Below are 12708 nucleotides of genomic sequence, written 5' to 3' on the forward strand. Positions count from 1 at the left end.
TTTCTTTCTTTCTTTCTTTCTTTCTTTCTTTCTTTCTTTCTTTCTTTCTTTCTTCCTTCCTTCCTTCCTTCCTTCCTTCCTTCCTTCCTTCCATCCTTCCTCTCTCTCTCTCTTTCTCTCTTTCTTTCTTTCTTTCTTTCTTTCTTTCTTTCCTTCTTTCTTTCTATTTTTAGTCATCATTTGCAAATTTTTGTACAATATGACACACATTTTTTGAAGAAAGTTTCCACAGAGCATCATGTGCAGAATAAATGTCCCTCTGGAGACAGAGACACTCTAGGTCGCATTGTGTGCTCTCACATAGTTTCCTACAGACCATTGGGTCATCACTCTGAAGAGCAGATGTGCAGACAAAGGGTTCCTATGTCTTCTCTGTCATTTCCCTAGTCTCCCTTTCCCGGGTTCAAGGGGCAAACTAACTGTCCTGCTAGGACCATCAGTAGGCTAGTTAGGCAAGCCCTAACTGTCTGAGTAGCAACATTTTAGACTCATATCTTGTCCTTCCAAGCTCCACCAGTTCTTTTGTGTTGAGGGGATGTCAGGAGACTCACTCAGAAAACCTCATTTCTAGTCTGCAGAACAATGATTAGGAGACAATGGTAATAATGTCTTAGATACTCAGTGAGGATAAAGATGGTTGAGGGCGCATGCCTGAATCTGTAGAGTGCTGCTAAGGGGAATGCCTGTGAGATATTGCCATAGAGACAGACAGTCAGCCCTCCTGCACAGCTCTCCGCTCCCTTGCCAACTGGACCAAATACATCCTTCTGGACATAGAATTTTAATGCTCGTGGAAATACAGGGTGTTCCATATCCCCATCTTATAGATGAGGATGCTGGGCCAAGCAGGTTTGAGTCACTTGCCTATAACTGAACCTATAAGACCAAGAAAAGAACTCCCCATCCATGAAGGATCTGCCACCTCAGGACATCTGCCCAAAAGAAACAGCCGGTGCCAGCCCCTCCCCTCCTCCAGGACCGTTTTCTGTAAGAGAGAGAGCTTGAAAGAACCAAGAGTTGTCCTTCCTGAGTAAGCCCCTGTCCCTGTACTTGTGGTGATTTTGCATGGTTCCTGAGGCTTCCTCCCTCTGTGCTCTCACTAGATGGTGACCACAGACGATCTCCTTGCCTTTGTCCGATCCTGGAAAGAAAAACTGAGCCAGAGGATTAAGTACCTCAACTGCAGCCTGGATATGGTGTCTATCACTCAGGAGGTCTTTACGGTAAGGAACACAAAGAGATGGGGGTTGGGGGTGGGGAAGGGTAGACAAGCTGTATGCTCCCAGGAGACCACACGAGATCTAGTACAGCATAAAGGGAGAAAAGGCTCCCAGGCTTCATCAAACCCCCACTTCGGGGGTGACATGGAAGGACCCTAGGGGCCAGCTCCATGCACTTGTCTCTTAGGAAAGTCCTCACATCCTTGACGCCACTCCCCTCTACCAAGGCTCTCAAGTTAGCCTGTGCACGTGGTCTCAGTCAAGCCCGCCCACCTCAGCCTCTGGCTTCCTATGCACCATGAGCAGTCCCATCCACCATCGCCACAAGACCCCAATGTCTTTCCATCTACCTACCAAGTCTTCCTCCCATGCTTGACACCCATTTCCCAAACTACAGCAAAGGCCCAAATTACTTTGTCATTCTCCTGAACTTCAGTGTCAGATCCAAACCCTTCAGCCAGCCACATAAGCAGCCTGGGGTCTGTCATCAATCCCCCTTCATTCCTTTCCGACCTTGGAGTGTCTCCTACTTCCCCATGAGTCCATAGACCATGAGGTAAGGTCTCTGGTTAATGGGCTATCGCCTGGGGCAGAGGCTGCATGGCCTGCTTCTTTCTCCACGTCCACATCAGGCTTCACTCTCAGGGAATTCAAGAGCCAATTGTTTTATGAGTAGGCTGGCCTTGGCCTCAGCTCCCACTGTCACATTTTGGCTGCTCTTCCTTCCATGGGTAGGCTTTCCTGCCTGGGTAGCTGGGTTAGCTCCCAGCTACCCCTCCACTGCCTATGGCAATAGAGAGACCCCAGGGGTCCCAAGCCCATGCCCTTTCCAAGGCCTGACTGGAGATGAGGCTCAGAATAAATAATGGCACAGTCAGATTAATTACTGTGTGGACATCGTCACTACCCTTTCTCACAGGCAGTTGGTCACTCGAACCCTTGTCTTCACTTGTCCCCTCATCCCATGTAGTCAAGACGCCAACCAGTTGGACATCTCTGTGGCTGACTCTTGTCAGTCTCACTTCATGCTCACAGGAGATGGGAACTTTGCCTTCATAGGACTAATCCTATTTCTGACCATACATCATGAGTGTGTATGTGTGTGTGTGTGTGTGTGTGTGTGTGTGTGTGTGTGTGTGTGTACACATTGAATGTCTGTCTTTCTAACCTAGACTGCAAGCTTCGAGAGATCAGGGACCCTAGGCAGCCTCTCCACCCATGTCCCCAGGCCTCAGGCAGAGCCTTGTGGAGAGCAGGCACTCGGGAAAGCCCTTTCTAAAGGCAAGAGTGCGTGACTTGAATGATCAGTTGATTTCCCGAGTGAAGTCGGAGCATAATCACTTTATAGAGAAAATGAGCTTTACCATGAAGTCAGGCAGCTGGCCTCCAGCCATAACTGGACAAGATGGTGGTGGGCAGTACCTGCCGCCTCCCTTGTACATGGCTCCTGCGCTCAGCTTTCCTCTCTGGGCTGCAGGACACCATCCTGGCTGACACTGAGGTGGAGAGTGACATGCATATGAGTGTGGAGGCCCTTGAGGATGACGTCAAGGTGGGCCTTGTCACCCCCGAGTCCTTTGCCCAACCAACCCGCATGGGGAGGCCCATGATTGAAGACCCTGCTGTGGACGTGGTCAGAAGGATCCTTCAGTGAGTGCCAACACAGTGGCCCTGAACAAGCGGGGGCTATCTCTGGGGCTTTATTCACTGAGGTACCAAGAGACTGTTATCTCAGTCCAGGGGCTTCCCTCAGTTGCTCACCCAAACTCTGGAGCTCATGGTGAGACTTACACATGTGGTACTGAGAACCAAGTTTGTTCTCCGGGGCTTGGCCTGGGCTCTTGTTGGCATGGTCGCCATGGAAAATTTCAAGTCCTGTCCTCTGGTTTCAGAATTTCTCAGGCAAAATCAACATGCCCGTGTGACAAGGATCGCTCCCAAACAGGTAAACACAGGCCAGTGGGTCTCGGGGAAAGTAGCAGCAGGGAAGTTGGTGGCAGCTGTAGCCCGTCATCATCTCGTCTCTGTTCTTGACCCGGATACTTGTCACCCAAAGCCTTGAAGAGAAGGTACCGGGCAGAGAAGGCCTTAAAGAAGGCCTTGGCCAGCGCCAGTGTCACCTCAGCAGGGAGGTAAGGATTCAAGGCCACTCTAAATTTCCCTTCCTAGACCCACCCTGGGCCCACTTGTCCCCAGACAGAAGCTAGGTGGCCTGTCTTTCGCTCTGACTCCTGAACTTGCACTCATGACTCAGAAGCTGTGTGGGATGGAGGTGGGATGGGCACTACTGACAGCGGTTTTATTCAGGCTTGAGTTCACCCTCCGGGGTGGATCACAGCTCCCACAGTTCACAGACTTCTCCACAGTTGATACCTGGAGAAGTCTCTGGGTGGCTGTCATTGGGATGGCAGGTAGATCCCCACCCTTCAATCTCCCGGCAGGCTGAACAGCATTAGAAAGAGAGACAGACTGAGTATAGGAGCAGGTGGGTTTCCTGGAGCAACTTCACAGACACAGGAGGTCCAGGACAGGGGGTCCCAGCCTGTGGTCACCTGCTAAGCTTTGAAGAGGTCATCAAACCTGAGCGTCTCTGGCCACGAGCTCTAACCAGCATATTGTAGGGAGAGCAAACAGCACATGCCTGAGCAACTCTGGCCCTTTGCTAAGCTCTAGATAACATGGGAGAATTCCTGGCTGGGAGAAATGAAAGGAGACCGCATTTTGCTTTAACCAGGACGAGGTCTCTTGAACCCCGAAGGGAAAGGAAGAACAGCCAAATGAAAGGAGCAAAGGCCATTGGTTCACAGCTGTAGATGGCAGCGAGTGGCAAGCTCAAAGGCGGGGAGGGGAGTAGGAAGGCTCTGGCAGAACTCAGGGAAGGCCCTGAATGTTCTCGGTCAGAGGTATGGCACCTCAAGCTATAAGCTGGTCCGTGGAAGCCGGGCATTGTTCACGGTCCTAAGTTGGAAATGTCAACATAAATTTGGCAAGCTGTCTGGCATTCATTAACCAAACCCAGGCCATTTGGAGCCCATCTTTTCATTCCTGGACCATCAGGAGACTGCAGTCCGACACTGACTGCCTGCATGTCCAGCTGGCAGCAGGTTGGCTTCAGGCTGTTTGTCCTAGGCAGGTGGCAGGTACTCTGGGCACAGCACTCCAGGTTGCTAATCAAGAGTTCTGTTTTGTGACAGGTGATCCAGTCAGCTCTTCTTTCTACGTCTGCTCTCTCAGAGGTTCAACCATAGAGCAATAGCTATATCACTATGACAATCTAGTGCTGTCAGATAAAAGAAGGGCCCAGGCTCAATCTAATTGAAGGTCAATGCTTAACTATTTAGACTAACCAAAAAGGTATAAATATGGATAAATAAATAAGGTCTAAATAACTTTAAACATCCCACAGTCTTTACATATTCTTAAAATTTCAATCTCTTTAAAATATCTATCTCTTTTAAAATCCAAAGTCTTTTTACAATTAAAAGTCTCTTAACTGTGGGCTCCACCAAAATAGTTTCTTCCTTCAAGAGGGAAAATATCAGGGCACAGTCACAATCAAAAGCAAAAATCAATCTCCAACCATCCAATGTCTGGGATCCAACTCATGATCTTCTGGGCTCCTCCAAGGGCTTGGGTCACTTCTCCAGCCATGCCCTTTGTAGCACANGCATCGTCCACTAGGCTCCAGATGCCTGCACTCCACTGCTGCTGCGGCTCTTGGTAGTCATCTCATGGTACTGGCATCTCCAAAACACTGCATGACCCCTTCAGTCCTGGGCTATCAATTGCAACTGAGGCTGCACCTTCACCAATGGCCTNCCATGGCCTCTCACAGTGCCGAGCCACAGTGTGTGACCCCTTCATGCCTTCAAAACCAGTACCACCTGGGTGACCCTTACACATTACCAAGTCCTGCTGCAGCAGGAGTACAACCTTGGCTATCTCTGGAACACAGCCTCTTTGTGCTTTCAGAAAACACTTCCCAGAAGATGTCACCTCAACGATGCTGGTCTCTTCTTAATCACCACTAATTTCTTAGCTCCAGCTAACCAGCATCAGTAGTCCCAGTAATATATATATATATATATATATATATATATATATATATATATATATATTAGTGTATATGAGTTCACATTTAACTAGAAGTGTCCTATACTTGTCTATTGACCATGATGGCTTTGCTTTAGTCTTCAGATGGAGACAGGAGGCTGCAAACTTCTGGGGCTGACCACCCCTACCTCTTGCTTTCCACCTAACCTTGACTGTGACTTAGTAATAAACCCGAAGTCACTGTAATTTTCAGAGGAGTTGAGAGTGAGAAAGCATCCTGAAGGGCTGTTGTAAAATCCAGTCATCCTACCCGACAGGCAGCTCAGCGTCCCAGGCATCCCAGGCAGGGTTCAGGGGGTACAGAACCCCAACACCTTGTACAAATTACTGACCTCCTTCTGTCCCACAGCATGACACGACATCCCAAGTACATCAGAGTCGACAAAAAGTACCAGGTGCTTGGGGAAAAGCCTACTTCCCAGGCTGAGTAAGTAGGGGCACAGTTTCCCCCTGTGGAACCTTTCCCCCTGTGGAACCTTTTCCCCTGTGGCACCCTTTCCCCCTGTGGAACCTTTCCCCCTGTGGCACCCTTTCCCCCTGTCTTGTAGTGGTGAGTTTTTAGCTATACTACTTTATGCTCCTGGCAGGTTGTACTTCCAGCCTCCCTCCCAGCGAACCTTTGGATCCATGAATGAAAGTCACACACACACACACACACACACACACACACACACACACACACACACACACACACACACACACACACACACAAGCTTATTTTTAATATGCTGCCTAGCTCAATGACTGGGCACTTCTAATCCTCCACCTGCTACCCTAGGCCCAATTGGGGAAGTGGCCAGTGGTCACCTACCCGAAATCTCTCACATGGCTGGTTGGACTTATCTCCTGCAGCTCCTATGTCCATCCGCATCCGCATCCCACCACTTCGTGGCGATTTCTCTTTCTCCTCCCCTTCTGTGTCCTAGCCCGCATCACTGTAGGCATCCTGTCCTGGCTCTCTTTGCTCAGCCATTGGCCAGCCAATTAGCCATCAATTCCTTATTGATCAATCATAAAACAATTAAGGACAAGGACCTTTAGTGCTTGGACACGAAGATTCCCAATGGACTCAAAGCATTAGAACCAATCCCCAACGCTGTGGAACCCNCCCCCCCCCCCAGGCATCCTTTTCTTCTAGGGGAAGCCTTTCCCTTTGTAGGAGTCCTTTCTCTCTGTGAGAAGTCTTTCCTTCTGTGAGGACAGTGGAGAAGCAGGAAAGATAAGCTTGCACATCAGGGTCAGTTTGTCTCAGCCTAACCCATGTGTTTGTTGAGAGACATTTTCACCTAGAGGTTTACATTTTCCAAGCTCAGAACGTCTCGGTGCCGAGATCCTTTTGAAGGTTTGAAGGTGTTGCTTGTTTATCTTGTTTCTGGTTTTGTTTTACACCTTTCTGCCTCTACTACCTTCCTCTTTTACTGCATCAGCACTTTAGTGATCAAAACAAAAGCCAGTTTTCTTAGCAGAGCTTCTTTTCAAGCAAACCAGGAGAATCTCAAGTTGAAGAAATCAGAAGCCCTCAGAGGACACCAAGTTCTAGAGTGGAGCCCCATTCTCTCGCTGAGGGACCCTTAGAAACAGCTTCTCGTTGACCTTTGACCCCAGGAAAGTCTTACCTCTAGAGCTGGGGAACTGTGTGAGGAAGGATGTTTATCTAACCTACCAGGTAACTCAGGAGAGACCTTGGCTTGGCAGCTCGATGTGCCCTCATCGTGTGCATGTGATGTACCGTCACTGCACTCCTGACTCTTCACTCTAGTTCCATGTCATTTTAATCCCATACGGAGGTGGACTCCCACCACGGTCAAGATACAGAACCATTCCACACCCCACAGCCCCTGAGCAAACAACTCCCTCTTACCATTCCCTTCCTTCAGCACCCGACACAGAGCAATTAAGAATTTGCTTGATTTTTTTCCCCTTGTAACTCTGTCAGTTGGAGAATATCATACAAACGGACTTGCAGCATTTGACTTTCTTGGTGACCACACACTGCCCCTGACTCTGTCTTAATCTTATTTTGCTACTATAACGGAATGTCTAAGGCTGCACAATAGGAACATCAGAGATTTGTTTCTTACAGTTGTGAAGGCTGTGAAGTTCAGGGCAGAATTACCAGCATCAAACCAGGGGTAGAGTAGTTCTTGCCTATAATCCTAGAGCCCAGGAGTCAACACATGAAAACCACAGCCTAGACTGCATAGCATGACCCTGTCTCTAAAAAAGAGAAGGATACATTATCCCATTTGGGAATGAGAGGAACAGGAGAATATAGGAGGGCAGAGAAAGAGGGAGAAGGAGGAAGGAACTGAACATGTCTTTTCATCAGGACCCATACTCCCTGAGGGTGGAGCCTCTGGGACCTCAGTGCTTCTCAGCTGCGTGGCCTTGGGGACTGGGTTTCCAACACATGCACTACGTTTGTTTTTATTTTATGTGTGTGTTTGCCTGGATGTATGTCTGCACTATGTGCATGCAGGTGCCTGTTGAGGCCAGAAGAGGGTGTCAGATCCCTGCAACAGGTGGTTGTAAGCCACCATGAGGGTACTGTGAATCAAACAGTTCCAGGTCCTCTGGAAGAGCAAATGCTCTTAACCACTAACGCCCATCTCGTACCCCACAGCCAGACAGTTCTATGCCTGACTTAATGGGGTGATTTTTTTTCATCTCTTGGTGGCTGCCAGGATTTTCACCTATGTTTCCTTTTAAATTCTAATAAAATTGCCCTTGAGTTTAAAAAAATAATTACAGCAAAAAGAAGAAACAGTGTTAGACATAAACACACAAGGTAGATGTTCAGCTTCACTGGGGCACCTAGAAATGGCAGGAGACAAGCTTCACTTGAAACTGACCAACTAACCCAAGGGCTGCAGGGAAGCAGCCAGCCTAGAAAGGGAAAGCAGAAGTCCCGTGCTGAGGGTGGGGGTCATCAACCATCACCCTTCTAGAGATCCCAGAAAGCCATCAGCAGAGGCTAATGGGAGCCATCAAAGCAAGCCACACTGCACATCTGCACAGCTTTCTCCCAAAGAGCTCATCCTCCACCACAAAGGAAAAACTCTGAACAGATGAGATTCCATGCAGCTCGCATTGTGTAACCAGTGGCTTGGAACTACTGTTCTGAAGCAAGAGGAGCCCTACAGGAGACAGAAATGCACACTCTAAGCAAGAAAGCACGGTGGACTGACTGAACCTGGGTACTTTAATGCCCGGCTGATGTTCTAAGCAGAAGAGGGCCTGGGAGAGTGCGTATTAGGCCACAAGGACAAATACCTTACATGCGTTGAAGCAAAGAGCCACACCCTCCTTCAGCTGGAGAGACAGTTCACAGCCTCAGACCAGATTCAGTCACTGTCGTGGGGACAGGGTAAAGCAGAGGTGGATGGACATGATCTAAAAAGTGGGGAAGTCAGACCATGGACCATCAGGGCACGTACCATCAGGTCCAAGACCATGTGATGCTACAAGGGACCCAGAGCCAGCTCCTGACAGAGTGTGGCCTTGATGCCACCCTTTTTACGGTTCATCCACAAACCTAGAACCAGTCTCTGCTGACCAGGATGGGTGGAATCATCTCTCTGAACGTTACTCGGGGTCATCCTTGCCAGTTGTTTGGTTGTTTGGGGTTCTGAGAGAGATCTCTCTATCCATCTCTGGCAGACCTCCCTTGGGAGCTGCCCTGGGAAACTAGAATGTTGGGAGGCCTTCCTCAGCCTTTGAGAAGTATGTAAAAGTTCCTGAGGGAAGTTGATTGGTGGACCATTCTGTCATTCTCAAGCAGGGATGTCTCCTAAGGGTAAGATTCTGTTAGACTGGCAAAATGAGTTGCCTAATGGGCAAAAAGGGGGAAAAAAACCAACCAACCAACCAACCAACCAACCAACCAACCAAACAAACAAACAAACAAAAAAACCAAACCAAACCAAAACCCCCCAAACAACAACAACAACAACAACAAAACAAGCAATACTTGATTACTGATTTTGTAGAAATTTGATGGCCTGAGGACCTCACATGTGCTAAACAAACTCTCTGCCACTCCGTTATACCCCTGCTCAGCTATCCAATGCTTTTTGTGCCGATTAAAAGCAGAAATAGAAACCCCTGAAATTCCAAAAACCAAAGGATTGTAAACCGTGGTGCATCTATATTTAATTATGTTCCACAACCATTTAAGTCCATAGCCCAGTCCAGGGGGCAGTAAGAGTTTGATAAGCAAACAGACTACATGCAATCCACACGAAGCTAATTGTGTCTGACTTTCCCCTCATTTCAATATAGTTGCATCTTTTAAAAGTATAATGACCAACTTTTGGAATGAAAGACCACTGACCCAGGTACATGGATGCTCGGATCTGGTGATCAGTGCTGCGTATGGGTAGCACTCTCTGAGACTTGTCAGAATCAGCATGAAATGTTAAGTGTCCCACGACCCCTTGCAACCCGAAGACATTGTTTCCTCATCTCATCTGTGAGTTGACCTCATGGAGTGGGAATCTTCACAGTCAGTAGAAATTTGCTTTTAAGTCCCTGATGTGTGAGCCATGGGCCTGGTGGCCACTTAAGAGTGATCAAGGGAGGCGCCTGTCTTTGTGTTACTACTACTGTGTTAAAATACCATGACTAAAATCAGCTTGGGGAGGAAAGAGTTAACTCACTCACAGTTTCATCATCAAAAGCGGTAAGGGCAGAAACTTAAACAGGGCAGGAACCTGAAGGCAGGAGCTGATGCAGAGGCCATGAAGGGTGCTGTTTACTGGCTTGTTCCCCATGGCTTGCTCAACCTGCCTTCTTATAGAACCCAGGACCGCCAGCCCAGGGATGGCACCACCCACAATGGGCTAGGCCCTCCCCCATCAATCACTAATTAAGAAAATGCCCCGCCCCCCCAACAACTCTCTGAAATGCTAGCCTTGGGAGATCTCATCCCCTCTTCTGGACTCAGAAGGCACTGCACAAATTGCACGAACCTATCCGTAGGCCTACATATAGACATGTAAAATGTAAATACTAGACATAAAAACAAGTCTTTTAAAAATCTAATCAGATGTGGTAGGGAAACATGCTTCTCCAACATCTCTGGAAACTTGCAGCTCTGTTGTCTTTCTGCCCATTCTTCTCTGTCATTGAGGGAAGCTCTAAATCCGTGGGTAAGAGCCCACCAGGCCTAGCACACCGCAGGGTGAAAGCTGAGCGAGATAAAGTGTCTGAGGGGCTGGGGAGCCGGCACAGCCATGCCTGCAGCCATGCCACAGGGAAGGAGGCATTTTCTTCGTTGAGGTTCCGTCCTCTCAGATGACTTTAGCTGGAGTCAAATCAATGTAAAGCTATCCAGTACAGTTCCCCCACAGGATGTCTTCCTCGTTGGCTTCCTATTGGTAAACTTTTCGTTTACTTTTATTAGTAGTACTAGAGAGTGGATGTGAATGTGGGCCCGTGTATGCCACCGCGTGTGCCACTGAGTGTGTGTGTGTGTGTGTGTGTGTGTGTAAGTCAGAGAACAACTTTCAGGAGTTGGTTCTTTCCTGCCTTCTTAGGCAGGGTCTCTCTTCTTGTTTCTGCTGTGTCCCATCACAACTTTAGGGTGCTTCTCCAGCTTCTGCCTCCCATCTTATGATAGGAATGCTGGGGTTATAGCCTGGCATTTCATCTGGCTTTTTGTTTCCCACATGGGATCGTAGGATCATGGGATCAGGTCTCAGGCTTGCTCTGCGATCACTTTTATCTGGGAGCCCTCTCTCTAGCTTTGGCTTACTGTTCACAATCAATCTCTCTCTCTCTCTCTCTCTCTCTCTCTCTCTCTCTCTCTCTCTCAATTGTTATTGTTTTTAGACAAGATTTCAGTAGTTCAAGCTGGCCTGGAACCCAAAGGTAGCCACAGCTGACCTTGACCTTGTAGTCTCATACTCCTGTCTTTGCCTCCTGCTGGAGTTATAGGTATGGTCTATCATAACCAGTTTGTTCTTTTCTCAATGAGTACAGGGGACCAACCAGTGCAGGGGCCACCAGGGCCTCTGATGAATATCACTCCTGTCTTAGTGTTTTACTTCTGTGAACAGACACCATGACCAAGGCAACTCTTATAAGGACAACATTTAATTGGGGCTGGCTTACAGGTTCAGAGGTTCAGTCCATTATCATCAAGGCAGGAACATGGCAGCATCCAGGCAGGCATGATGCAGGAGGAGCTGAGAGTTCTACATCTTCATCTGAAGGCAAACAGAAGAAGACTGGCTCCCAGGCAGCCAGGAGGAATGTCCCTCAAAGCCAGCCCTCCACCCCCAGTGACACACTTCCTCCAACAAGGCCACACCTCCTAATAGTGCTGCTCCTGGGCCAAGCATATTCAACGACACTCTATATCCAGGGTTAGAACTTGGGCACACTAAGATGCTCCCACCAAGTTGATTGGTGCAGATAGGCACTCATAAGTGGGGACTGTGGACTGTGTGTGGTCGAGAGCTCCATGGAGCAGGCACATAGGGGAAACGTGTTCATCTTTACAGAAGCAAGAAGGAAATGTTTGATTAGCTATTGTGCAAAATCCCTAGTTAGAGGTCCACTAGCTATTTCTGATTAGTTAAGGTTAAGTTTCATTTTTGTAGTCATCCACACATTCTGACCTCATGCAGGAAACTCCGGGACCAGACATATGTCTGTCTTATAGTCTCCCAATCAGTGTCTTAAGTCCTTGGTAGATTTTACAGTCTGCTAGAAGAGACAGAGAGATTAATCAGCCAGTCAAACCAATCAATCCCCAAACCGCTGATCAGGGTGCGTCAGAGGAGCTGAGTATCAGAATCAGTCAGAGTTAGGATGAGGAAGAAAAGGAACAAACGATAAATGAGGATTGTGCTGTTCAAAGGGCAGTATTCCATAGTTATGATGAGTGACTGGGTTAGAACTGAACACTTCACATACTCTGTTGCTTGGTTTTGTCTACCTCCGTGCATCCGGAAGAGGTGACTCACAGATCTGCCTTGTTGGTGTTGCAGGGATTTTAAAGGCATCATCCTGAATCTCCTGTGGGAGAGCAACGAGCACCTGATGGTCGTGGTGGAGGTGAGAGCCACTGCCCTCAGGCCCTGGCCTACCCTGGAAGCCCCCTCCAGCCCTCTCCACCCCCACCCCCATGCAGTCTGTTGAGCAGGCCACTCTACGATTCCAGTTCAGGACCTTGAACCTGTTGTCTGTTTGATTTGTTATTTTTGTTTTGTTTTTAACTTTTTATCCTCTTGGTTTGTTTGTTTGTTTGTCTATTTATTTATTTATCTATTTATTTATTTATTTTGGTTTTTGAAGACAGGGTTTCTCTGCGTAGCCCTGGCTGTCCTGGAACTCACTTTGTAGACCAGGCTGGCCTTGAACTCAGAAA

General features: G+C 48.2%; 1 protein-coding gene across 1 annotated transcript in view; it reads left to right on the forward strand.

Moving 5' to 3' along the window:
* Positions 1-12708, forward strand: part of Ccdc180 (coiled-coil domain containing 180) — a 61756-nt gene that overhangs the window by 37630 nt on the left and 11418 nt on the right. Inside the window, exons 26-31 of the mRNA XM_021161543.1 lie at positions 1104-1223; positions 2698-2870; positions 3113-3165; positions 3277-3352; positions 5683-5760; positions 12329-12395. Coding sequence (XP_021017202.1) covers positions 1104-1223; positions 2698-2870; positions 3113-3165; positions 3277-3352; positions 5683-5760; positions 12329-12395 — 567 coding nt within the window. The remainder of the gene's footprint in view (positions 1-1103; positions 1224-2697; positions 2871-3112; positions 3166-3276; positions 3353-5682; positions 5761-12328; positions 12396-12708) is intronic.

The sequence above is a fragment of the Mus caroli genome, chromosome 4 (assembly GCF_900094665.2).
Source record: "Mus caroli chromosome 4, CAROLI_EIJ_v1.1, whole genome shotgun sequence".
Classification (NCBI taxonomy): Eukaryota; Metazoa; Chordata; class Mammalia; order Rodentia; family Muridae; genus Mus; species Mus caroli.